The 27,643-nt window shown below is 42.0% G+C and overlaps 1 protein-coding gene across 2 annotated transcripts in view; it reads left to right on the top strand.

Moving 5' to 3' along the window:
* Positions 1 to 16,630, top strand: part of ST8SIA1 (ST8 alpha-N-acetyl-neuraminide alpha-2,8-sialyltransferase 1) — a 109,796-nt gene extending 93,166 nt beyond the window's left edge. For both annotated transcript variants that reach the window (XM_021529969.3, XM_021529968.3), the window contains exon 5: positions 148 to 16,630. In XM_021529969.3, coding sequence (XP_021385644.1) covers positions 148 to 634 — 487 coding nt within the window. In that variant the 3' untranslated portion in view covers positions 635 to 16,630. The remainder of the gene's footprint in view (positions 1 to 147) is intronic.
* The last annotated feature ends 11,013 nt before the right edge of the window (positions 16,631 to 27,643 follow it).

Genomic DNA, 27,643 nt, shown 5'->3' with positions numbered 1-27,643 from the left:
TGTCAGACAGCCAGAAGTTTGTCTGGACTTTCTCTGGGCTCGGAAAAGGTGTGCAGTGAAATTTAAATATGGGCATGAGGAGCAGCCCTGAGGTGAATGATAAAACATCTGGGAAAACCCAGCTCATTTTCCCTTGTGATTTTCCAGGTTCCAGAACCTGCTGTGGTCCCGAAAAGCCTTTGTGGACAGCGTGAAGGTCTACAACCACAGCTACATCTACATGCCGGCCTTCTCCATGAAAACGGGGACGGGGCCCTCCCTGCGCGTCTACTACACGCTGGCGGATTTTGGGGCCAAGCAGGCAGTGCTCTTTGCCAACCCCAACTTCCTGCGGGACATCGGCAAGTTCTGGAAGGGCAAAGGCATCCACGCCAAGCGCCTTTCCACGGGCCTCTTCCTGGTGAGCGCTGCGCTGGGGCTGTGCGAGGAGGTGACGATTTACGGCTTCTGGCCCTTCTCGGTGGACCTGCACGGGAAGTTCATCAGCCACCACTACTATGACAATGTCCTGCCTGACTCCGGCTTCCACGCCATGCCGGAGGAGTTCCTGCAGCTCTGGTTCCTTCACAAGAGCGGCGTACTGAGGATGCAGCTAGAACCCTGTGAGGACCCTCTAAGCCAGCCTTCGGCCTGAGGATCGGAAGAGTCGCTTTGGGAGATCGATAGTTTTTAATTTCCACACTCTCCAACAGGGAGCTCTGTTTTGTGTTGGTTGTTTTTAAAGGGAGCTGTGTGGACCGTACAAATGCTACTCAAAGGCCAAATGGAATATGTCCTTGTTGTTTAGCACTCTGTGGAACTGGGAGAGGATGAAATGTATCTCTCCGTCAAGTCCATTCGGCAGCGGTGGGAAAAAAATGTCAGAAGCAGCACAGCTGAACTTTCCAGGGATGTTTTTAAGTGACAAGTGTAAAAAGGGCATTAAGGCTCAGAGAGTCACCGGGCCACTCATAAGCTTTTGCTGACAGTGCCAAATATGACTATCTCTTCCAAATTCCATTTCATTCCAGATCAGCACCCTGTAGAACGTTCCTTTTTCCTTGCTTTTTTCCTCTGTTTGGGTGTGTGTGTGTATGTGTAGGACAGCATGTGTGTCATTGACTCTTTGTTTCTTTTCCTTTTATTCCTTTTATTTTTGATGTGTTGCCACCTCCCCCGAGGAAGGAAAAGGAAGGGCTGAAAAGCCCAAGGAGTTGAGTACCATCAGCTCCTCTGAAGACTCTTGGGAGAGTGAAGGTGCTAAGAATCTGTTTAGAATGTCATAGGAATGCCTTGCTCCTGGGGATGGATAGACCTACATGTTGTAGGTGTTATCAGGATGGTTCAGGTCGTTGCACTTAGAGCTGTGCCAGTGCTGTACTGCGGGCAAGAGCTGGTTAAGGCAAATTGGTCTGAAAAGAAAACGTATTACAAAACCAGCAGGGAAGTGCAGCCTGATTTCAGTGACCCCTGCAAGATTTCCGCAGTGACTTTCGTAGCAGGGATGGTTCCTGACCTGTTTTTCTGTCCAGCCTTAGGGATTAATTCTGTATTCATTTGGACTCCAGATGTTCATGGACTGTTGAGGGTATTTGAGGGGTTCAGTGGAATGTAGAATGAGGTTCTTCACGTGCTTACAGCAGGAAAATTGCAGAAATGAATGTGTCATTTAAAATTAGTCAAAGCTTTGAAAATCGTTTCTCTGTGTGTGACTTGCTCTTCTGCTTGGATTGTAACGTTAGCCTTAAAGACTTGTACTTCTCACATGAGATTGTCTGCTTAAAGAGAGTCTGGGAAATAAAACAGCCTTTGGGAGCACCGAAAAGCTGCACAGCCAGCAAGAAAAAGGAAAAAAGAGAAGGGCATGCCTGATGCGAGGCAGCCCTGCTCACAGTGGGTGAATCCTGCCAGTGTGCACAGTGCCTGAAGGACTGTTTTATTTTGGGTTATTACTTGGGCAGCAGATGGTCCTCTCACTGTGGAAATGAGAAATCATTTTGTTTGTTTGCTTCAGTTTAGCACTGGAGGACAAGAGGAGAACCCCAGCTCAGTCTGCAGCACAATTTAAGCTGCAAGATGTTACCACCATTAACTTGAAAAATCCAGGTCAGTCTTCTCTTTCTTACTATCTTATTACTGAAAATCTAGTCAAGGTGTTGGAACAACAAAACTGTCATCAACTTTCCACAGCGACTTCCTGTGCTGTTCTAGCTCCAAAGTTCTAGTATTTTGGGGGATGTGTCTTCTCAAGTGTTGATAAGGTCTCTCCTCATAGACTACCAGCTGCAAGTTCTATAGATCTAAATAATTTCTTTAAAAAGTGAAATCCATGGCTCTTCTTTAAATATGAATAGTTCAACTCTCTGTGTAGGAAACTGGGGAAAAATAGTCATGTTTTTCTTTTCAAACCTGTTTCATAATAAAACTTTTCTTTTGGAATATGGATATTCCAAGCATAAAGTGTTTTGTAGGATTACAGGACAATGCTAAAGGGTAGTAATGTGGAGAATTTGGAGTGTTCTAGCTATTGTTCTGATAGAATCTGAATGTACCTCATAGCCCATGTTATCTTTGTCCATGTTTTCTTTAAAAGTACAGTCAGCACACTGATGGAACATCACCTGCTAATTAATTCTGTTTCATTAGTGCATTATCTATGATGTGGGGACTCGGTGAGGAAGGATTTGAAAGTAGAATATTTTCCTTGCTGCTTGTTATGGCAGAATTTAACTGAGCTGCCTTTCTTGGAGACGAAGAGGTACCTGTATGGCTTTTGTTGGGTGCATCAAGTTTGCACTTTTTAGTGCTTTATAGGTGACATTATCTGTGCAAACAACAGTTGGAATATGATGGCACATCAGCAGGATGCCAGCATTTCCTCGAGAGTAGGAGGGAACAAGGAGAGTAAGGGGGGAACTGCCTCTTTGCTGGTCATCTTTTGGTGTTTTTACTTAGGAATTCACTTCTGAACCTCCCCGTACAGCTCTCCAACTCCTTGGTAATTGTTTGTTCTGTGTGTTGGGAAAATAATTGGATTAGAAGAACAAGTGTTTTTGTAGGAAAACTCTGTCCAGTGTTTCTTAATGTCCAGCTTGTCCAGCCAGTGCCCTGGATTTCTGGAGGTGCTGTATTCTCTACCTGTGTAGGACTGAGCCTGAGGCCTTTTGAGTCCCTTCTGGTGTCTGCAGTGCTGCTGTTTGCTAGGAGATGGCTTCCAAGGACTTATGGGGGCAAGAGGGACCCAGGCTGTGGGTGATGTGTGGCTGATACTGGAGAAATCTGTAGTTCTGCCTCTGTTCACACCTACCTACAGTGAGTATAACTGGCACACACAGTACAAAAGCAACCAAATTTGATGAGCAAGTAATGGCTTCAAGGGTAAATAATTCTCTACAACTTCCAGAAAACTGGCAGTTGAGAAAAGGAGAGAAACAAAAATAAGTGCCACCTTTGAGAGGCAAAATCTGGTTTAGCTTGTTAGTCCATGGAAGGGCTGGCCAGCAGCCTTTTGCCCGGCAGGTAAAAAGGGATGCAGGAGAGCCCTGCAAGTATTCCATGGCAAGAGCAGTCAAAAAGACAAAATCAAGTAGCTGGGACTATAAGAGTGGCTGTTACCTGAGAAGATGTTGGTGTGAAGGCTCTCCATCCATGTGGAGTGTGGAGCTTGCCTTGCGGATATCTCAGAGGAGGGCAATCCATGTGTAGGATCACTGATATCAAATATGGCATGGAAGGGCCTGAGAAGTTATCCATCTTCAGGAGGGAAGTCATTGCTTGTTTTGCTGTGTTTTTAGTCAAGTCTTTTGAAATCTTAATAATTGTTAGTGAAATTCCCTCCTGCAGCACCTCTATTTCCACTGCCAGTCCCTGAGTTTCCCTGATAGCTAAAGCTGCACAAATCTGCCAGGTTGAAAGCTACTGCAGTTCATCTTCAATAAAAGAATGCCTGGTTCAAGCTGGCCAAATGATTTGTTAATATTCATAATTATTAATTTTGTCATAGAGCTGACAAGGGATAGAATATTGCTGGAATATTGCTCTGCCTGCTAGAAATCTTTGTCCCATGTTTGTAAGGAGAATAAATTAAATACCTTTACAAGAAAGGTATGCACTGAAATCCCTCTTGATACAATCTTTTTGGGGCTGTATATGTTCTTGATGAAATCAAGACCAATTTTTGAACTTGTGACAAAACTATGTAAAACTTTCCTTGTTGATTGGGAAGCCTCTTGGAGCTCTTTCTAGATCAGAGAAGCAAAACAGAAACCAGCAAAGCAAAACCCTAGAGAAGGGAGTGGGAGGTGTGCTCATGAGAATAAAAACATCTCTAATTTTGGCACAGACCTTGTTACAGTGCTAAGAACTCTTGCTCATGAATGTCATATTTTTATATTTTTGCTGGAATGAAGATAAGTTCAGTGTGAGGCAGCTACTAAAGTCAGAGGTCTAAGCCTCTGTTACAGCTGAAGTTTTACAGAATATGGAAATATTGGCTGTGTTTTTTTTTACTTGACCGCATTAATATTTTTGTTATTTTCCTCAGAGTTTATGTTATTTTCGAGGCAGCTGAGTTAGCACCTCTGTGAGAGCTGAAACTAAGCAAAGTGTCTGCTTTTTGAAACTTAATGTCCTGAAATGTGGTAACTATAGAAAACTGCTCCTGGAAACAGCTTCATGAATGCTAACCTAGTATTGGGCTCACCCTTGCCTGTAATTAAGGTGTATGGGAACTTTTTATCTAGAAGTGAGGAAAATTAAGGCAGTGACAGCAATCTCACCATTTGCTGCCTTTCTAACTCTTCTTCAACTTAATAGATTAGTAGGTGTTGGAAGAAGTCCAGGTACTTTCCTGCCGCTCCCATCAAAACACAGATATAAAATGGACTAACCAGCTGCTGTTGTGAATCATGGCCTCCTTCAAAAGCTCACATGGTGGAGTTTCCATTAGCTGATTCTTCCAAGTAAGTAAAATTCATCAGGTTTTGTCCAGAAATGCCTATTCCCCATCTCCATGGTTGTTTGAGGGCTGTCCTGGGTACTGTAGCTGTCCTAGTGTGCACTGACCTCCTCTTAATCTGGACTTCTATTTCTGCCCCAAACACCATCCTAAAGGATCTCTCTTCCTTATCCTTCCAGACAACCATTCCCTTTGGGGATAGAAATGTGATTTTTAAAAACCCTGACATAAGGCAGCTCATATGTTTTGTAGTTTGAAGAAGCTTTTCTTTTAAACTGTTGACATATCCCACCAAGAGCTCAGAGTAACTCCAAATAAAAAATGTGGTTTTGGCCAGGTGTTGTTCTGCTCTCCATCACTGGAGAACAGAAACAGGATAGAAAGATGTGATTTCAAGGCAATTGTAAGATAATACCTGTTCCCTTGAATGCCTGTATTCTATCTCTTGGAATCTATCATATGTTTGACTTTTTTGTAGTTTCTGAACAGAACAATTAGTAAAAGACTTAAGAGTTCTTTTTGTTAAATATTAACAAGCTCTTTTCCGTAAATGGAGTGCAAAGAGCCAACAGAAGGCTTAACCGGTTCTCCCTGGCTAATGTTTTTGGCAGCAATGAGAACTTAAACAGCTACTGGCTCCTCTCTGATTATTCATTTTCATAATTTTTTATTGCAGCAGGCTGAGCCCTGGTGTATTCAGACTCTCCAGCTTAATGCATGTGCTTTAGAATGAATTTCACTCGGCTTTTCAGCTGTTGTGGTGGGGGGAAAAATGCATTGCTAATTGAAAATGCTTGGTTTGGTGCAACCAGGAGAGAGGCACTGCCAGATTCAGGCTGCTGGCCATTCTGAATTCTCAGCAGGACTGTGGAAACACTCCAGCTGTGCAGGGCAGAGCAGGAGCTGGAGCTTTTCCCCTGGTGGGAAAGGCTGGTTGTTCCCTGTGGCCGCTGCTGTGGCTTTGCCCAGTGCCAGCAGTGCCTGGGCTCAGTTCTGGGGATGCAGCTCCAGGAGCAGCTGGTGACCCCAGCTCATTACCCATGGCACGGTGAGCCTGCCCTGCTTCACAGTCAGGAGTGCTGGGCTTGTGGAAATGGTGGCAGCTCATCCCTTTGGAGACCAGCTTGCTCCTAGCAGAACTCGAAATCCCTGGCAAGTCTCAGGAATAAAGCTGCATCTTGAATTATTGACTGTGTACTCCCTCTGCTGTGGAGAGGGTCAGCTTTCTGCTGAGCTGAATATTTATCCTCTAAAGCAGGGACTCTCTAAAGCAAGGGAACCTTTAGCACTCTGACCACGTGGAATTTCCTGTGTTATTTGATGCCTTCATCTTCCAAGTTAAACCCTTTTTTCCCCCTTTATCCTGGATTTAATTCCTGTGAGTGAATCCAGAGTGAGTTTAAGAAAGCGGTGCCACTAGTAATTGTTCTCTGGATTTATGAGAAAAGATGGTGTTCAAAAAAACACTGGAGTACCTTTTGGACAGTTCTGATTTGTAATTGTATATTCAATGAATTGTTTCAGTCATATGGGACCCATAGCAGAGATGAGTTGCATCATTTTCTGTTAATTGGAAGGAAACAATTACAGAACTGTATTACATTTCAAGCTGAATTCTTACCAACAGCTTAAGGAATCTTCCTTCTGCAAAAAGCTTTGTTATTTGGTGATTATCTTGATAGTAAATGAAAATTCTTCACTGAAAATAAATACGTCATCTGGAGTACTGAGACACCAATTTGAGTCTCTACTCAGATATCTCCAACAAAGATTTTGGTGTTCTGCAAAATTGCCATAATCACAACTTATTTTTTCTTCTCTGTGTTCCTATAGGAAATGCTTGATTTTTTTTTTTTTTTATAAGCCCTCCATGTGCTGAAAATAAACCCTCCTTCATCAGGAACCCAAGTTTCTTTTGGGTACCCATAGTATGCAGAGTAAAACTGCCAGATGTCCAGTTTTCAGGAAAATGCTGGTTTGGAATAGGCTGGCAGGACTCCTTTGAGCCCCTGAGTTGACTGCTGCCTCTTGAGCTGTAGAGCTTGGGCAGATGTTACAAAAAAAGATATTTTAGCCACAGCTCTGCCTGCTTGATGTCTCCCACTGTGGAGTGATATTTCTTCATCCTGTGAGGGCCCTTCAAGGACTGTGATCCTACAGATCAATCATGTGTTGACTGGTTTTAAAGGCCTGGGCTTTGTCCTGAAAGCTACAGGGGAATGCCTGGGAATTATGTCCTTTAGTATATTATCATTTGGTCACTGCAGGGTTTGGCCTGTTAAAAACCACATAGATAAAAATCACTTTATCTGACTATCCAAAAGCCATCTTAGCCAAGTGTGAGACTTGCACTAGGAGAAGGTCACTGGAAGGTGACTGCCTTACACTGCAGAGTGCAGAAACCACTGTGGTTTTATTTCTATCAATAATGAAATCCCCATTGAGGTAATACCTGACTAGGTCAGCTTTCAGTGCTCTTGAAACTCCCCCTCCATAAGCATTTCCAATAGCTGTTCCATGCAAAGGCAGAAATAGATTTTTTTTTTCTTGTTTGCACATGTCACCTTGCATTGAAAATGGAACAAAAAGTCAGTCAGAGCTCTTACCCTTTTCAAAGGTCTCTGGAATCTCCCTAAATAATAGGCACACAGTTACATAAATATAAACAAAATAGCCTGAGGTTTATAGCTCAGATGCTGGTTATTATCTTGAATAATTACTTTCAAAGCATTTAGACAAAAAAAAATTGCAAAAATTTTATGTGTAAAAAATATTCCCTTGTTTTTTTGTTTTTTTGTTTTTTTCTCCTAAAATGCACTAATAACTAAAGAAATCATGTTAAAAGATATGGGAGTTTTCCCTGGTTTCCAACTTATTCTGCGCTTCCAGCTTTGTATTCAAGTCTGTACTTCTGCAAAGCTTCCAATTCTAGATTGTCCCATGTCCACAGACTAAAGAAAAACCATAATTTAAAAAAAAAAAAAACAAGCCCAGGACAGGTTCAGCTCTTCTGAAATCTCTGACTGTTTATGTGCTGCCATTTAGCAGTGGTGGCCAAAGAAGTAGGCAAAGATCAGAAAGAAGATGAATGCACAAAAGAACACAATATTTCTGGTAAAGATAAAGGGATGGAAACATAGCTTTAAGTGCTTGGAACCCAGATTTGTTAATTGATGTTAAGTCTTTATTCTTGTGCTTCTCTTTCCCTCAGTTCTTCTTGTGCTGGGGTGAAATTTGCTCTGTTCACAAGTTGCTTAACATTTTCTCTGCACTATGCTCAACTTTCCTCTGGTCCTAAACCTAAAAAATTAACAGAGAGGCAAAACCCACTTGAGATTTATCAATATTTGTATGCAGCATTTTACATCTTCCTAGTACTAATTACTCTCTTATCTCATAATTAAATGAAGCAGTGGAAACTACTACTTATCCCAGAATTTTGAAGTCTTTCTTCCTGTTGTGGTGATTTCTCTGTTAGGTGAATGGTGATTACTTTTAGCTCAGATGTTGTGAGAATTAATTAACTCATGCTTGGGAATTAAAGTGAAAAAAAAAAAAAAAACCCAGAAATTTTATTGAGCTTATGTGTTTTGAACAATGAAAACAAACAAATGAGCTACCCTTTTTATCTGAGTGAATTTATGCTTTTGTGTTAAAATCCTCCACCATTGTTAGGAAGTGTTCAGAGAACACCGTGTTCAGAGAACACCTGGATTGTAGGAGAGGCAAAAGCTGTGCTTTTATAAAGAGAAAAGAAGATTTTCTCCTCTCAGCCCCACCCTTCAATTCATAAACCAGATTCTCTGCTCTCTTTCGCTGCTCTGACTTAATCAAATCAAAAGAATTGCCTGGATTTTAACTAGTTGACTGTTCTCAAACCTGAGGGAGTTCATCCTAGGAGAATTTGAAATTATTTTAAAGCACTGTCAGATTATGATACTTAGTTAAAGTATCATAATTCTGTAATCTACTCTGTAATCTACCAATTCTTTTTCCCCCAAAAGTATAGACCTTGAGCAGTTGATGCTGTTTGTTGGTTGCTTTTGTGAGGTAAATATCTCACTGCATTTCAAACTTCTGCTGCACAAAGGCATCAGAGATTGAAATCCAGTCATGATCCGTGTCACGTCCTTGTCTCGTGGAAGTGATCCATGAGCTGCTCCATTTGTCAAGTGCATTGGATGAGCCAAGTGAAAATGAAAAAGGATTTTTCCAACACTGGGAAGCTTCACCATTCACTGGCTGTGAATTAGGTATCCTCAAGTAATTTATTATTCTTGATGGATCTGATGTCTGCGAGTGTTTCCACGCATCAAATAATTTTGTTAGATTTTTTTGATGGAATGGGATTATCTTCTCCCTCTGCTTTTTACCTGCAATTCTTCTTTTCTGATAGTGTTTGTAAGGAAGAAATACTTCTTTCTTCTCTCTTGTTTTTTAAAATGACAGGTTATGTCTAAGGCATTATTCTAATCTCAAATGCTGGTTTTCTTAAAAAAGTTGGTCTTATGCTTTTTTCCTGTGTTGGGCACAATATTTTCTTTTCATAACAGTACATAGATTTTCAGTGACAAAATCTCAACAAATTATCTTTCTCTTTAAAAACTGAAATATTTTTTGGCTTTCATAAATCCCAGTTTATGAAACTGTTAAGTGTCTTTGGGTTTTATCCTAAATTAAACATAGTTACATTTTGAATCTTCGGTATAGCTTATATACTCATATTCAGTCAGGTGTCAATAATACAGAAATTGACTTCCAAAATGGCTTTTGACTTCAGTTAAAAACAAGAATTTTCCCCTTAATAAGGGCCTGTAACTGCCATGGTGATACTGATGCCTTAAAGAACCTAGAAAGAAAACAACACACTTTGGAGACAGTGTTAGTGTAGAAGGTATTATAAAGGCTGGTCTTTATTGGAGGCTTCCAGGGACAGACATGGAAAATGTCCACAGAATGCCCATACGCCCACACGGGCTGAATAGAGTTTTATAAGTTTTGTAAATTAGCATAATTGACAAAAATCACCAATTAGAGACATAAGTGGTGAAGCAATTTCCCTCAGTTCAACCCTCTCTGAATCCTGCCCCACCCCCTCCTAGATGGGAACTAAATTTTGATTATAAAAATACATCTTGGAGAGCTGGGCTCAGCCTTGCTTCCTAGGGAGATCCAAGATAGGATAGGGGCCTTGGAAGTGTTTTGTCTTTCTGCCCATCAGGGCAGGGAAATGTACTGGGGAAAGTAGCTAGAATACAAAAACAGGCTGCAGAACTGCAAATAGAGAGAATCCAGAGAATAGATTTGGTAAGGAATACAGAGAATTTATATAAAAGCAAAAAGGCAAAAATCAATTTGGCATAATTTCCCCCCATTTTTCTAGACTAACAAGACTCTACCTTGTCTAGTCTCTACTCCATATTTAACCAGACCCCTGTATCATACAGCCAGCTGCTATTTAAACAAAAACTATAGATAAAAGTAGTATGAACAGTTCCTTTTATCCAGGCCCAGTTCCATAACTGTGAGGTGAAAATGTCAAAGATATATTCAAAGTTCAATGGGCCTTTTGAAGGTCACCTGATGTAGAATTTGAGTTTGCTTTCAAATTTCAACCAAATCCTTAATACTTCTTTCACTCTGATCTACACAGGAACAGCAACCAGTGTTAATGATTTTGCAGCTAGTAGGAAATTGAGAGTCCATTTTGTTTTGTAAAACCATACCAGACAAATCATGGACTTCTTCTTGTAAGGCCGAAGTTGCGTCTGAAATTTGCTTTTCAATGTGTTCAATCATCCTTACTGTGATCAAATATTATGTTTGGAATTGCAGCCCCACGGGCACAGGCCTGATCTTTATCTAGAGGCAAAGCTTACCAGACTGAATTTTCACATATTCAATACCACTCTGACAAGTTGTTCTTACAAAGAGCTTTTGGATGCATTTTGGACTAAATCCACATGCAAACTTTGGGACCAAATCTGCACCGTGGTCAACAACTGCGCATGTAACAGGCACAAAAGAATCATTTAGATAACATAATCCTGATTTTTATCAGTCTCTCTTTTCCAGTTGTTTCAGGAGAGAGGTCTCTTAACTTGGGAGCAGTGAATTCAGAGCTCCCTGCCAGCAAGCCTGGCTGAGTGAGAGTAGGCAGGATTTTGAATGGTCCTCTCCACTGAGCTTGCAAGGGTAACTGTGCCACCATTTAACACAGACCCAGCCTCCAGACTGGAGCAGGGCAGATATGTCCAGTCCTATTGGGCTGGGTAACATGAGCAATCTCTGGACCTTCTCCAAAGTGGAACTTAAAGCTAACCCTAACCCCAAATACTAAAAACATTTGGCACCAATACAAGTAGTTTTAATTTTAATTTTATGTCTCATGGAAGTTACAAGGACTTGTAAACTTTTTTGTTTCTTTACAAAAAAGAAACACATAACCAGACACTTAGCTGTAACCTGTGTTAATGCTGTTTCCATCTGGCTATTTCTGAAAGCTCCAGAGAAAAGCAAGCAAACAAAGACACCAAGGAAATGAAAGGTGCCTTGCTGTGATGTTTTTCCAGAGTGCTGCATTGCTCTGATAATGAACTGTGAAATGTAGCATGTGGATGATGATGAATGTAAAAACTTGCATGTCTTTTTATGTGAATGTTGTCTCCCTGATATGGATTAGTAGTGTGAGCTCTGTAGTGTAGAAATACTGAAAAAAGAAGGGAGGAGAAGTGGAAAAAATACTTCTAGTGGGTTTTGCAGTGAGCCACATCCCCTTTTGACTGCTTTTCCTTCTTGGACTTGGGTTTGGTAGCATACCTAGGATGGTAACAAGCACACTGCTCTGTTCCTAAAGTTAAATCTGCTTTTTTCCAGCACTGTGAGGGACAATCTGTCTCTATTTCCAGCACATGTGATTTACTCCCAGGCACGGGCTCACGGGGCTGCACTGGTTGGGAGATCAGTCAGGCTCACTGGTGATGCCATGCCACGTTTCCTGCCCACATCCCATATCCTGCTTCCAGCAGTGCGTGCCTGTGCCAGGAGATAAGTGACTGTGCTTTGTCATATTTTGCTGCTTATGGCTAAAAGCTGAAGTGCAAACTCTGAGAATTCCCCTCCATTTCTTGTAGGCACAGCCACTTGAAAGGAACTTGGGGCGACCTGGGGAAGTTTTGTGCTTGACCAAAACAGAAATGGGCCGGGCAAAGGTTTTTCAAAATTGTTAATTTTGCATTTACCTCACGGGGGTATTTATGAAAAGTGAGTGATTTCATAAGGCACCAGTATTTGTTGGAGTTGCAGCCATCCTGAATATCTGCCCAGCCAGAGGGGACCAGGGAATGTCACTAGGGTTATCCCAAGTCCTTGGTGTTTTACCTTGGGAACAGACTGTGTTATCTGAAGGCAAGCAGCCCAGGGAGCGCTGCCTGAAAGCTTCTCTTGGCTTCTCCCTGTAGTAGCGAGGTGCTGTCACCTTCCCCGAGCTCCCATCTGCCCACCTCAGAGCTCCGTGGCTGGCTCTGGCCGTGAGAAGGGACAAAAGCGGCGCTTGGATCCGCGGTGCTTCCCAAACTGCAGCGGGTGTTGGGAAGGAGCTCCGTGTTGGGATAAAACAGGCTGGTGTGGGATCAGTCTGTGCTTTACAGGACTGCTCTATGCAAAGCCCTGGCAGGACAGCAGCAGGGTTCCTCCTGGCTCTTTAGGCACTGGGCACAGTTGCCGTTTTTGCTTCCTCACACAATATTCCCAAAGGAGCCATGTGCTGTGGGATGTCAGTGTTAGCTGTTAAATTCTAGTACTTTTATTTGCATTCCTCCTTCTCTTGCCCAGTTTATTGAAAAAAATGTGGTACTGTGGTAGTTCGATGTCTTGAGGTGATTTTAAAGTAGATAAGCAAACCCTTATGCCTCTGAGATTGCAGAATTCCATGAATTTGTTTTGCCTCCAGTGCCCAGCATGTAATATTTGTCTCATTTCTGATGTGTAAGCTTTACAGGCTGGATATCGTGTCCAAATGACAGGAGCACTTGAGTGAACATCTCAAATCATTGGTTTTTTGGCATGCTCAGGGGCAAAGGTATTTGTGTGGAGTGTGTTAAACATCCCAAAGTGTGGTGTTGTTCCGAGTCTTGTGATTAGGACTTCGATCTAATTCACTCTCCAATGTAGCAAATGTTTGCTGTCAGCCAACACTGTTCAAGGACTAAGGGAATCTCTTTCTTTGCCCTGCAATAATGTATTTTCTATTATTATGTCAGTAGAATTTGTTAAATTTTCAAGTACTGTGCAGTGCTTCTTTGAAGAATGTCCCTTTTTCAGGTGGTTTCATGGTGACTGTACCCCAAAATGTCTAGGTGTCTCTTAATAGCAAAAATTGCTTTGTTATTGAATGTATTATTTATTAACAGTATCTTGTCTTTTTCTAGTTGCATTTTACAAAATGTGCCACAAGCATCTTCTGTGATTTTTATAAGGAAAGTCTTATTTATGATGTTTGTGCAAGTGGATGGAAACAAATAATGATTTTATAGTAGCCCATGCCTTTTTTCATAGCTGCAGATTCTTAATGAACATGATCAGAAGGAACAGGCTCATTATTTCATTTAATTTTGATGAAGTTTTTCAGAGTTAACTATTATGTTAATCATTATTTGAAATTAATTATCTTAACAAATAAATATCACCATTTTAAGAAATGAAAAGAGTATTTGCAGGGCTTCTTTTTCTTCTCTGTTCCTCGCTCTCTAACCCTGTATGTCCAAACAATCAAGGCAATTTCCTGTTCCTGTTTGCATTTTAAACCTCCCCACCTTGGCCCCCTTTAAAAACAACGAGGGTGAAGGGGCTGATGATCCTGGCCACTGCAGGGACAGCTGGAGCAGGATTCCTCAGCCCGGTAGGTACCAAAAAGCAAACATCTCTGCTTTAATTTTATTGGAAGGATTATCCATAGCAAATGTGGTCTCTGCTGAGGTAAGAGGGGAAGACAGACAGCTTTCCTTCAGCTGTGATGGTTCTTTTTCAAAAACGTGTGTTTCAAGATGAGTTAGAGTCCATTTAACTTCCAGTTTACTCAGGTATGAGCAGATACAAATTGCTGAACCCAGTCAAGGATGCTATCCCAGTGATTATGTTTATGCTAGAAATCCTCAGATTATTCCTTATCCTTGGCTCTGTCACACATTCATTTCCTTTCTCTAAATGCGTGTTCCTACATGGTGATTAAATGAGAGCTCCTCATTGTTGGTTAATTTTTTTTTTTTAATATACCATCTCTATCAAGGTGATTCTCTAGATTACTTCCTGTTGCACGGAGGGTCAGATGTCAGTGAGGGCTCAGAAAATGAGAACTCCCTGTCTATGACAACTCCTGCCAGGGGAGCTCTCCATGGGTGGAAACTTTTGTGCAGGTTCTCTCTGTGGATGCTTCCCTGTGGAGGCAAAATTGCCTTGGAATGTGGGAAACCTGGTCAAATATCCATGTCCTTGAAGGTGCATTGCACTTAGAGCTGGTGAAGTGCTACTTGAAAATTATGTCTTGGAGTGTTTCCTTCTGGAAAGGAATCCTTCCTTTAGTTACCACTGATCCCAGGTATTTTTGTTCAGCTGTGTGCCTCTTCTTCCTGACCCTTTAACCTTGGTACACTGATACTCTTTCCTTGTAGGAAGATATTCTGTGAAAAGGCAAAATGTGGTCAGAATCAGGGCCTTAGAATTCCTTCTGCCTGGCTTTGACAGGAGATGTCATAGGGAAGGACAAGAGAAGCGCATCCAATGCAGAAAATCCTCTTGGTATCTCCCTTTAAATCCTCTTCCACCCAGATTTCCAGCACACAATGACGTACCCACCTTGGACAGCCTGGTGTGGCTGTTAGTTTTTGGCTTTAATCATCTGTTTCACTGATGTGCTTCTCCAGTTCATCCCTTCATGGCATTTTAGCAGAAGTGCTGCACATCTTCTATTGTTTGATCTGGGTGCCTGGTAGAAAACACGCTCCCAGATGCCAAGGTCAGCTGGCAGAGACAGCTGCAGTGGTGTGGATGAGGGTGAGTTAATGGAGATATTCCCATCTGGTGCAATTTTGCCTAACTCTGAGAGGTTTTGTGGAATTGATGCATCTATCAGCTGGCTGTGGCATTTTGCTTGAGCCTGCTCGGTAACAATGAGATTTCAGCCTCCATCAGGCAGCACTTTCTGTCTTCCTAATGAGCACAGAAATCACATGTAACACGAGCAACAACTTCAAGAAGATTTTCCAGAGAAGGCATGTGGGACTTGGGACAAAAACCTTAATTAGTGATTTTCTGCTGCAGATTTCCTCCTTTACCCCCTCAAACTGATCAGCCATTTTGTGCCAAGTTGCTGCTTTTTTTGTCGACAAGGATCAATTCATTGCAGTCTCTCAGATATCAAGGTAAAATATCCTTTATGTACCTCAAAAACTGGGGCAAAGAGAATTGGAGACTCTTTGAAAGAAACAAGCTGCCTTGCCAGAAGTTCCTCCAGTTGAACATTGGTCCCAGGTCACCGTAACGTTTTGTGTTGCTGTATCTGCTCACAGAGTATTTCAAGTATGCCACAACCATGAGGTACTGCATATCTCCATCTCGATTAAACTGCTACTTCATAAAATATCCTCCAGTATCCAGGGAAGGTCTGCAAGTCTGGTGGGCTAAGCAGGTGAAATTAAAATTTAAAAGTAGAACATTTTTGTATTTTCTTTAATCTAATTGTTCTATTTAATTTCTGTGTACATATATGTGTGTGTATATATACATACACATATATATCCTGGGTTTTGGTGAGAAGGCTTCAGACACCTGAAGTAGACTTCTTACTAAAGAGGGATTTAAATGCAACCCCTTTGGATATCTGGATATTTTAAGAAAGAATGTTCAGACTCAACTACTTTCCATGAAAAGATCTGCATGGACCCATTTTGTAAAGAAGAAAAAGAACTCATTTCATTATCTCAAAAGATACTGCGAGGTGGAATCATTTACTCTGGTCCACTGTGCTACAGATTCCTTTTATTTTGTAGGTATTTAACAGGGGTAAGATTGTAATGTGGTTTAGACTCTGTTCTTGTCTCAAAGATTTTGATCCAGTTCTTAAAAAGATCACTGTAGTATTTTCAATATTTTGATTTCAGTTCAACCACTTTGTATTTTTCCTACTTTATGTACCCATAACTGAGAAAAAAACAGGGTTTTTTTAACCAGTACCAGCAATGCATAGATCTTACAAAATGGTTAAAAAAATCAAGTACCTGTATATGCTGCCAAACAAAAAGTCAATACCATTAAAAAAAATATTCTAGATAATTTTCAGCAAGGATTTATGCATCAATTTCTTGGAGCTTTGTATTCACTCTTTAGAATTACAAGTGGTGATACATGCAGATCTACCAGTTGAAATTAATCTGTACTCATGTTATTATGCAAAAATATTTCATAAGACATAGAGTACTTTCCCAAAAAGGGAATGTTTTTTTTACTGTGTTATGCAGGCTTACTACCAAAAAACATTATAGATGATGAGGAAAAGCTATCCAGAATCCCTGTTATAAAAATTATCTGCCATGATACTAAAAATAAAATACAACTGTGTATGCTGACTTAACATCAGGCTCTGTGTGGTGTTTAAATTTAAAAAATATTCTAAAATAAAACAAAGTACTTGAAAATCAAGTGAGTGTGAGATTTTCCAGTCAGGAGATGAAACTCAAAATATGCATGTGAGAGAGAAGACAAAGTTCAAAATAGTTCAGTTGCATTGTCTTGTAATAATCCTGTGCCATAATGGAGTGTTTTTATCTTGACTTAATGTGTTTTTCAGAGTCCCTTTCAGAAAAGTCTCCCAGAAGTTGTTTCAGTCAAGCTATTACAACGAAGATTTTGTTTGAAGGCTTCAACAGTTCAGAAAAGAAATGTAATACATTTATAACGCATCCATGCAGATCAGGTACTTTGCCTTCCTCACACTCCCCATCTCCAAATCCACTGCTCATTGCCATTGGGACAGCAGCTGATGCTAACAAATGCTAAGTGAGAGAAACCAGCTTTGGTGGCACACCTGACACGTCTGGGGATGGGGAAAGTGTGACAAAAACATGACAGCAAAAGGAGATTGTGAGTGACAGCACGGTGGCCTTAGGTCCATTAAGTGGCATGACACTTTGGGCTTAGATGGCACGTGGCCTGTCACTTGTGGTTTAGCTCTTGGAATTATCAGCTGTCGGGATGGATAATTGTTATCAGGTGCCCTCAGAGCTCATGTCCAATAGGAAAATGGCAAGGGTGTTTATGAGGGACAGTGCCTGTGTCAAGAGGGCTTGGGAGGGCAGCAAAGTGGGCATCGAGCCAATAATGCAGCCTTGCCATGGCCAGTGACCATGTGGTGTGGCCAGGAGGCTGAGGCAGGGAATTTTCCTGTGTAACTGAGTGATTGAACCAGCATCTGGAATGCTACATCTTGTAGGCACAGGGTTGGAGGTGATTACAGTGGGCTGTGGCCCAGCCTGATCCCTGGCTGGCTCCAGCTGTGCAGGACAGGTGAGAGCACTGAAGGGAAGGAGCCCTGGAGTGCCCAGGGGCACTGACCAACCCCACAGGGAGCAGAGGGCTCACAGGTGCAGTGCATCAGCATCAGGGGATAAAAGGCTGGGCTGAAGGACAGTAAAGAGCTGCAGACCCTTGAAGCCTTCTTCAGTGTCAGTCTTACCTCTGCTGTCAACATCTGGTGTTGGGATTGGGCTGAATGGCCTTTAAAGGTCCTTCCAACTGAAATGATGATTCTTCAAACCATGATTCTTCAAACTGTGAGTACTTCCTTTGATCCCTGCTAGCTTGGCAACAAATTACATGGTGAGACTGCTGCTGTTTCTTCACTGGGGCTGTTCAATAGCCTCACTGTTGGCTTTTCCAAGTACACATGTTCTGACTGACACGGAGGAGGACAACCAGGCAGTGTTGAGGGTATGTGTGTCCTCAGCTGGTGGGACAGTGGGTGGGTGGCTGAAAATGGGAAGTTGGAGCATCTTCCTTCATGTTTCTGTGGGATTGGGTCATGATGGGTGAGGGCTGGTTTCCATTTGCCTTCCAGATCCCTTTCAGTTCCCACCCCCTCTGGCCAAGCCCTCTCAGAATTATCACCTTTCCCAGTTTTTTGAGTACTCTGAATTTCTTCTTCTTTTCTTCCATTTCATCTCCTACCTTTTGCTCCTTTTGTAGTCCTCAGGCTTCTACTTCCCCTAAGGGCCCTGCTGTTTGTGGTGTTCCCTGCCCACTCCCCCAGTCTGAGAGAGATCCTCTAAGCCCCAGACTTGTTCCCACTCAGATCCCTAGAAGCATTGCTACAGCTGTCACTCCACATTAAAGACCCTTGACAGATTGAGGTAGATGCTGTAGGGGAAAAATCCACAAATGTAGCCCAGAGGAAGCAAATGCTTTTTCATCTGTGCATACTTTGATGGTCTGAACTCTAGAAAGCTCATGATAATCGCATTGAATATAAAAGAGGCATAAATAACTATTTATTCAGTGTAAAAAGAAGAGATTCCTGTCTGGCAACAACAACAACAAAAAAATTCAAAAGGAAAAGGAGTACAGAAAACAAATACTACTGAAAATGTGTGTTTGAAGATGATGCCAACATCATCCTTCTGACAAATACTGGTATCCATCCATAACTCAGATGGGTGCTACCTGCTGCCTAAGCCTGGTATGAAACTTAATTTTTATAAAATCATGTGCAGTTCTGAGTTCATAGATCCCTATGGCTTAATTCTGCAAATGCTGCTGGCACCAGGCAGGGCTCAGAACAGATGTACCTAGAAAATGGAAACAAATATAATGCAAACTCTTCCACAAATATCTGGCACAGGCTGGCCATGTTGAGGGTTTACTGATAGCAACATAAGCCTGTGGAGCAGGGTGGGATTGTTGTTTGGTATCACAAACAATGTCTGTGACCTGTCAAAGATCATCTGGTCCAGTCTTTTTGGAAAAAGCACGGCCTAGACAGGATGGCCCAGCCCCTTTGTCCTGAGGAATCTTGTACATATTCAGTGTTGATGAATCCACCATGTCCCTGGGGACACAACTGCAACAGCTGACTGACCTAACTGTGAAAAAGTTCCTCTTGTGGCTAATGGGAATCTCCACACATGTAACTTGTCCTCATTGCCCCTCATCTTTTCCATGTGACTCCTTGTAAAAGGAGAGTTTCCACCTTCTTTGTAGCCATCCTTTAAATACTGGAATGTGGTCCTAAGGTCTCCCCTAAGCATCTTCTCTCAAGGCTGTAGAAATCCATTTCTCTCAGCCTTTCCTTATGGAGCAGCTTTCCAAAGCCTTTGATCATCTTTGTGCCCTGCTCTGGACCCTCTCCAGACTGTCCACATCATTTTTGTCTAGTGGGATCCAAAACTGGACATGATATTCCAGGCATGGCCTGACAAACACTGAGAGGGACAATGACTTCTATATCCTTGCTGGTCATTGCTGATGCTACTTAGCATCCTGTAGGCTTTTTTTTCCTTGTTTTCCACCAGGATCCAGTGTAAAATTGATAGTGGGATAAATTTGATTAATAGGCAAAGTTTGGGAAGGTATCTGCACTACAGGGAATTGAGTCAGAGGGGTGTAAATAGAAAAGAGTTCTGCAAGTCTAGTAACTAAAACTGTTTGACTTGTGTATTTTTTTTTTTTTTTCTGTCTCAGCTGGCTGGTTTTCTGGATTTGAATACTCACTATTTGGTTCAAGTTCAAACTAGGTAGTAGTTTCTTTTTCAGTTGTTGAATAACTGAGTAACCAGTGATGGGGCTTGCTTGGGCAGGTTTGTGTCACTGGTCCATTCCACAGAGCAAGAGCCTTGTGTGGACATTGCATCAGCAGTGCTCTGCCAGGAGGGAAACGGCTCAGGCAAGATCTTTAGATCCATGTTTCTCTTCTTTTTGTTTTCTGTTTATCCTCTTTTACAAAAGATCTTCTCAAACCTGCCTGCTATATGTGGACATGCATATATGTTTTTCCTAATGTACTAATATAGGACCAACTATGTTGGTGGAAATGTTCCTCACATGAAGGAATAGGTTCCACTTTTGCCAGTTTGATTACAGAGCAGGGTGTTTACTATTTCATAACTTGCCAGAAAAAAATTTCCCTTCTGCTTCTCATTAAGAAATGATTATTGAAGTCTGTCTCAAAATATAATATGATTACAAGGAATGTGTTCATATTTTAATTCATTTTCAATAGTTCGTAAGTCTTTTGCCATGCGATTAATGAAACAGAATATGAACCAGACTTTTGTGATTTCAGATGGATGTGTAAGGGGAAAAGTTTAATTCTGTGTTAAAAAAACTTGTGGGCAGATGATCTGAATTTAAAGGGAAGAGTAGCAGTATTTCCAGAAAAATTACACAGCATTAATAAAAATGTAAGATGAGTTCAAGCTCAGTTCACTAAAAATCTCAAGGAGAAGGAATTAGAAACTCTATTTCAGTTTGACTTGAGAAGAGCAGAAATAAAACTGCCCAGAAATAAATATCAAAAAATCTTGCTAGTGGTATACATTTCTGTTAAACTTGTTGGGAATTATCAACATCCCTCCAAGCCTTTAAAATTCCTGTCAGGCTCGGATCATTGTTCATAAAAGCTTCATGTATATTCACCCATTCAAAGAGAGACTTCAAGAGGAAATAAAATTGTAGTCAAGTGCTACCAGAGCAGCATCAGAGAAGCACATCTGAAATAGAAATCCTTAGGAGAGTTTAGAGCTGGAAGTTACTGATGCTCTGTGGACATCTCCTTTTTCAGGTGTGAGAATCTGAATGCTAAATATCTCAGCTTGGCTTTTTGTTATGACAACGGAAGATTACAGTCTGGATTTTCAAATGCTACCAGTGGTAGTTCAGCTAAAATCTGGGAGTCCCCAAATTCAGCCCGTGGCATTTCTGGGTCCTGGTTTTCAGCAGCTGTCTGCTTTACACTTTTTAAGACCAGAGCTGCTCTTGGACAGGCTCTTAAACTTGCCCAAATTGATCCTTGCAAACTTAGCAAAAATTACGGCTGGCTCTGGAGAGGACTTGTTGTTTTGATTTCCTGAAAGAAGTAAATAACCCTTGCAGAGCTTTCCTGTTCTGTGGGAGGCAGGTTAACCAGCAAACACGGGGGCCTGGGAGGGCAAATCCATGGAAGTGTTTAATGGAACCATCATTCACAGCTCTTGACACGGGTGCCTGTGCACAAAGCAGCTTTTTGTCTAATCACCTCTGAGGCTGGTTTGTGTCTCATAATGACCTGCTGGCAGCAGTAAGAACATTCACATCAGCAGGAGGAGATGGTCTGAGTGTGGTGTAACACTCCTGGTGGTTTGGGCTGTCCTCTGTGGATTGCCGTGCTGGAGAAGCGAGGATGAGTTATGATCCAGGGTTTGTCACTGCCCGAGACTCTCTGGCTGCATCCAGTGTGCTCTGCACAGGAACACAACCACTTACATGGGAAGCTGTCAGCATGCTTCCCATGCCTGTGTCACCTGGGGGTCTCCCAGATGTTTTCCAGGCACAGCTTAGAAATTAGGATAATCCAGGGACCATTCCTAAAAGTACTTTGTGTGCCAGGCTCTTGTGGGCAGAGGTTTAGATGGATGTGGGCAAGACTGACTCAAAGGAATCACTGGGCATAATTTATTGGTATAGGTGTAGTGTCCGGGTCCATTTGTTCAAATAAGGTTTTGGAAATGGGTAATACCTTTAGCTTTGCAAATCTCAAGAAACTTTTTGTCACTAGCTATGGTAGACAAAAGTGAACCAAAGGCATCTGCAAAGCTCTCGTAGTCTTCTGGGTCTGGACTTATGAACAGGGCCATTTATAAAATGAAGTGAAGTAGTTTTGGGTCTGGGTGGGAGGAAGAAGCAATAGATCGGTTGGAGTTTTCTCATTTTTCGTTTCTAAGATTGACTTTTGACATCCCCATGATAAGATGTGGAGTGTATCACAATTATCAGCCATGAGGGCTGACTCAGGATTTGCACAGGTGGGAACCCAGACTCCCAAGCATGGGCTTCTCATGGCTTGTAGGCTTTCACTTTAGGAAAGATGAAGAATATTTCTTTATATCTTCTACCTCAAATCAAAAAACCCATTGCTACTATGGTCTTTGGTATATCATATGATCACAGAATGGGTTGGGTTGGAAGGGACATAAAAGATCAATCTTGTTCCTACCCCCTGACACCCTCTACCAGACCGGGTCACTCAGAGCCCCATCCAGCCTGGCCTTGAACACTTCCAGGGATGGGGTTTCCACAGCTTCTCTGGGCACCCTGTGCCAGGGCCTCAACACCCTTACAAGGAAAAATTTCCTCCTAATATCCAATCTAAACCTGCTCTCATTTTGAAGCCATTCCCCTTGTCCTGTCGCTCCAGACCCTGGAACTACTCTCTCCATCTTTCCTCTAGGTTCCCTTCAGGTACTGGAAGGCCACAATTAGGTCACCCCAATTTTGGCAGGTCTCTCAATAGAAGAGTTCAAGCTGACAAAATGCAGAAAGATGCCTTGCTGAGAGCTGGGTGCACTGCAGCAGGCTCAGCCCCCTTGCCCCTGGGCACATCAGCCCATTGGCAGCTCCAGGGAAATTAGCGACAAGGTGGAGAGATCCTTCAGTGCTTCCTGCTCTTCCCCCTCAGACACAAAGGCTGGGCATGAAGAACAGCACCCGGATTCATTCTGTTTGAGGTGAGACAGAGCTTATTCATGTCCCCCTGCCTTACCTGTGTGAGAAAACAAGAGATTTTAACAGCTTTTAAAGGTCCTGCTCCAGGACAAGATAGGACAGGAACTGCAGCTTGGGACTGGCTCAAAGACAGAGAAGCTTTTGTGCCAGGAATTATTTCCTAGTGACTGGCTTGGAAATGTCAAACTGTTGAAAACAACACATAAATTTGAGTTCCTCTGAAATTATTTTTCTCAAAACAGAGTAAAACATGTAGCAGAATATTCTATTTCCATGAGAAAATCAGGGGGAAATCCACAGAAGTGCATCATTTTGCCTGATTTAATCAAACTTTTAAGAAAGTGAAAGAAAAGCTGAAAACTCTCTGCACTCATTTTCTCTCTTAAAGTTACACTGCTGTGAAGCCAAGATAATCTGTCTTTATCTCTATTTGATTTAGTTGGACACTTTGCAGCTCATCTTTTATGTAGATACCACTCCTTATTTTTTGGTTTGCTATTTTTTCCTTTTTTGTCTACTTCAGATGCAGCTCATATTTGTAACATTTTTTCCCTCTCTCTTCTGTTAAAATGCCAGGATAGCAGCCCTGGAGTGCTGGTCCAAAGGCAGCCGAGATGCTGAGTCTGTCCACTGCTGTTCTGTTCACATGCCATGACTGTCCAGCTGTGGACACTACTAGGATGGTTTATTTGTGACCAAAATTGCAATTTGCCTCCTTCCTAAAGTAGCTGCTGCCTCTAATGAAGTTAAATGGCTACTAGCAGAAAAATAATCTATCTCCACATCTCTTCACCTGCAGGCTATCTGTAGCTGGATTTCTGATGCTCCTGAGGAAATGCTGCCCTCCCATGCTGGACATGGGATGAGTTTTGCTGATCTGAAGCCAAACATGGCTGCTGTGCTCAGCCAGGTACTTTTATTTATTTCTTTTCACCTGTTTAGAGTGCAGACTGGATGCAAAGTGTCCAGATTTTGTTCCAAGGTGGCAAGCCCTGTCACGGCTCTCAGCATGTGTCAGCCACCCTGTTCCCACAGCAGAGCAGTGGAGATCTTTGCCAGGGCAAGCAGAGTTTTGAAGGGGGCATTTGCCAACACCAGCATCTTCTGCCAGTACAAATCACCTTGCATGGGACTGTGGTAGGCACAGAAAATTGGAGCAACCTGCCTTTGTTCTGCAGGAGTCCTAAAATGCACGTGTGTGAGTGGCAGGGTTTCCTTCTTTAAAAGGGCAACTTAGCCTTTGTGATTTTTTTCCTTGGTTGTATTGGGCTGGCAGAAGGAGAGAAAACAATGGTATAAGCCTTCTTTTGGTGTTGCCTCAATATAGATGAGTGAAATCAAAATTACCCCCAGATCCAACTTGCTTTCAGTTACTTTTGGCTATTGCAAGGTTACTCTGTGAGACTGAAATTTTCTCTCTCTCACAGAAGCTGTGGAACAGAATTCACATAGCAACAGCTTTCTGAAGCATGTCTTCTACTCTCCCCCCTAAAAGTGGTTCTAAATATGTGACAGTGGCCTTGTGACAGAGCCAGTAGAGTGGCTCTAAATGTGATTCAGGGGCCCTCTGAAAGCAGTCAGGGATCCCAGGGCTTGTTTTGTTGGCTTTCTGTGAACAGGAAGGTATTTAGTGTCCTCCTCGTGTTGTACATGTGTGGTAAGCACAGGCAAAGAGAATCATGGAATGGGCTGGGTGGAAAGGGATCTTTAAAGATCATCTCTACCCCTGCCATGGACTGGTAGGATCAGACAAGCACCAAGTTCTTAGTTTCTAACAAACAGGGGTGGATGCTACTGGTTACACACCCTACCTCCACATGTGCTGTTCTGTAGCCAAGAGACAACTTTCAAGAGGATAAAGTTTTACAGTCTTTAAAGTCTTGACATTCATCTCTCTTCTTCCTGCCCACCCCCCTCCACCCATGCCCCCCCTTATTCTTCACTTCTTCTTCTGCCTCAAGACCTGAGATGGAGAGGATTCGGTTTCATTTCCAGACCCATTTGCATTTTATCTTGTGTGATAAGACAGCCTCCCACACAGGTGCTTGAATCTCTTCTTCACTGTGTGCTGTTTGGACAGAAGTCTGAGGAGAAGTAAGGCAGTCCCTGACTGTCATCCTGAAATTCAGGTGTAGGATTTTCTCCAGCAGACCTGCACCATTTCCACTGTCATTGTTTTGCTGAGATGTACGAAGTCAGGACACCCTTTTTGCTCCTTACAGCAATTAATAAATAGTTGCCATAGTTATGCCAAGTGACATTTTTCCAGCCTCACAATTTGTTCCACAGGGAAGTTGCATCTTCCCTTTTCCCAGTGCTGGTAGCAAAATCTGCCTCTCTCAGCCTGCACACTACATCACCCTTTGTGGTCCCAGCCTTCCTGACTCCTTCTGCACCCCCTGCACAGAGGGAGTTTTGGATTTAGTGAAGGACTATATTATTCTGTCTCAGAAATCTGCAAAGAAAGTTTTACAGGTCATTTTATAGTTCTTGGGTTTCTTTGCTGTATCTGTAAATAGCAGACGACCTGGATTTCTCTCCTTTGGGGATTTCTGAATGCTCAATGCTGTAAATCCTGCCTGTCTGTGTCGTCAGGTAATACTGAAAAATAAATTAATACATTTCAATTAAATCAGAAATCTAATAAGCAGGAGGCTGTGTACAAAATATGGGACTGTAGATCAACAAGGAAGCTTGTAGAAATGTTTCTCTTTTATAACTGTAGTGGCAGGATGACTTGGAAACAATTTTTACTTGTAAAAAATATCTTATAGATGCTCTGTCTTGGGAGCTATGATTCAACCAGTTTATGAATCTAACCCATTTTTCAGAATTAACTGACTAGGTAAGAACTTGGGCTCTTTACTCTCTCTAAATTTTATATACTTTGTACTCTCCCTTAATATTTTAAGAGAGCTTGAACAATTTCCCAAGGGTAAGACTGCATTCTTTGCAATCGTCCCACAAACTTTATTAGAATTATTCTTACTTATGTCTTTCTAAAGAGACAATTACCCAGTGGAGGAAAATTACATTATTGCTTTGTCCAAGCCATTGGCCAATGCTGGGATAAAATTTCCTGAGAGGCTTACAGGGCACCTTCCCCAGTGTTGAGCTGGATGTGATGCCTCAGCAGCTGAGAGCAAAATGCTCACCTGGTTGTGGGGGGGTTTCTGCTGCTTCCAGCAAGGCTGCTGCCCTGCAAAGCCCATGTCAGTCATTTCACTCAGTAATTATTCCAGGGTCACAGAAAGGGTCTCACACCTCATCTTGGGAAGCCGTGATTCTGAGGACAAATGTTTTTACTGGCGTCACCTGAGGTGGAGGGGCTGTCAGTATTTTGGCTCTGTTTGAGGAGCCAAATCAATTAAATTTTCTCACTGGAAGGCCAGATTCTTTGTAGAGGCTTCCCAGAACAGGTCAGTGTTCTCCTTCCCTCAGCAGCATAGTTCACACCCTCCTTGAGTTTTTGATTTGCTGCCTGCCCAAGAGGTAAATGAATTTAATGGTTTTTTAACACCTACGCTGTAGCCTCCTCAGTGTTCTCAGCACCCAGTGCTGGGATGGTTCCCAGCATCTGGGACCTCTACCAGAGAAACTCTTGTAATGGCCACTGGACAGTCCTGCTTTATGGGGCTTGTAATATCCCTTATCATGGGGAGCTTTTCCCCCACCTTCCCTGGAGCCATCAAAAATAAGATGTTCTCCCAGCAGAACCAAAACTTCCCCAGTTCGGGTCAGCAGAGCTGTGTGGCCATGATCACACTTACTGAGAAAACTGGGTTTGAGTTGTGGCAAAGAGCAGGCTAAAAGTAAGGCTAAATAGCCTAAAGCCATTCATGAAGAGAAGAGATGGAATAAAATTGTTGTATTTTTAATATTAGAAGCTACAGGATTCCTGTAGAGGAGCTGTGTGCACCTCATTTCTGCTCTGAAGCCATCTGAGTTCATAGAAAGGTCCCTGGATTTCTTGTGCCTCCCTGCTAGGTTGCAGAAAGCTGTACTTGCACTTGTTTTCCTTCCCAGGAGTATCTGGAGACCTACGATCATTGTGCCCTTGCTGCCTCACTGTATTTAAATGCAAGCTCCTCAAGACTCTCTGCAGAATTTTTGTAATACTTTAACAAATCCCAGATTGTTCTTCTCAGTCTTCTACTTTTTCACTTTCTTGAAATGTGGGCAGCAAAGCAGCTTGTAATATTCCCAAAACATTTGTACCAGTATTAATGCAGAATTAATAGAGGAGGAACAATTACTGTCTGCATTTTTTCCTGACAGAAGGCTGGAATTTAATTACATCAATTCAGGAAGAAGTTTTTATTTCTTATATGGTGATAGCCTAATATTCTTATAGATTTCATATATCAAATCAGCTGTAAGGGGTATGTTTAAACTGCAGCATTTTCCCACAGATTAAGCCTAGACTTAAAAACTCATCCAGATACTAAGCAAAAATATAGAGCATTGCTCTGAGCAGGTTTGTTTTTCAATTTAAATTTAGATTTGATTTGTGAAGCCACAGTAGCTGCACATTTCAAAGCATCACAAGCAGTTCTATGTGATTTTAGTATTTATTGGACATTCTGCCCCAGATTTTCTATGTTCACACACAGAGTCAAGGTATATTTGTACAATCAGTGATGAAAAAAAGACACGTTTTGACTTAGTTCATTTGATTGTCCTCGTGGGGAACACTTGGCTATTACCTTTTGGCTAATCAAGCTCTATTCGGTGCGCCCTCTTTTCCATGCAGTGTGAACCTTCATGGAAAAACCATAATTTATGGAGCAATTAGTCAGCTGGGAAAGACTGACTACAGGAATAATTAAAAAGCAGGGAACTTTTTCAGCTGTCAAACCGTTGACAGCAATTGTATAAATGGGTAAATTACAATTCTTTTGGTAATTCATATTTGTTTGGCCTGGAGCAATGCAGATGTTTTGCTGTTGTGCAAAGCAAACA

The sequence above is a fragment of the Lonchura striata genome, chromosome 5 (assembly GCF_046129695.1).
Source record: "Lonchura striata isolate bLonStr1 chromosome 5, bLonStr1.mat, whole genome shotgun sequence".
Lineage (NCBI taxonomy): Eukaryota > Metazoa > Chordata > Aves > Passeriformes > Estrildidae > Lonchura > Lonchura striata.
Note: the sequence above shows the minus strand (reverse complement) of the source record. Positions and strands in the feature narration are given on the sequence as shown.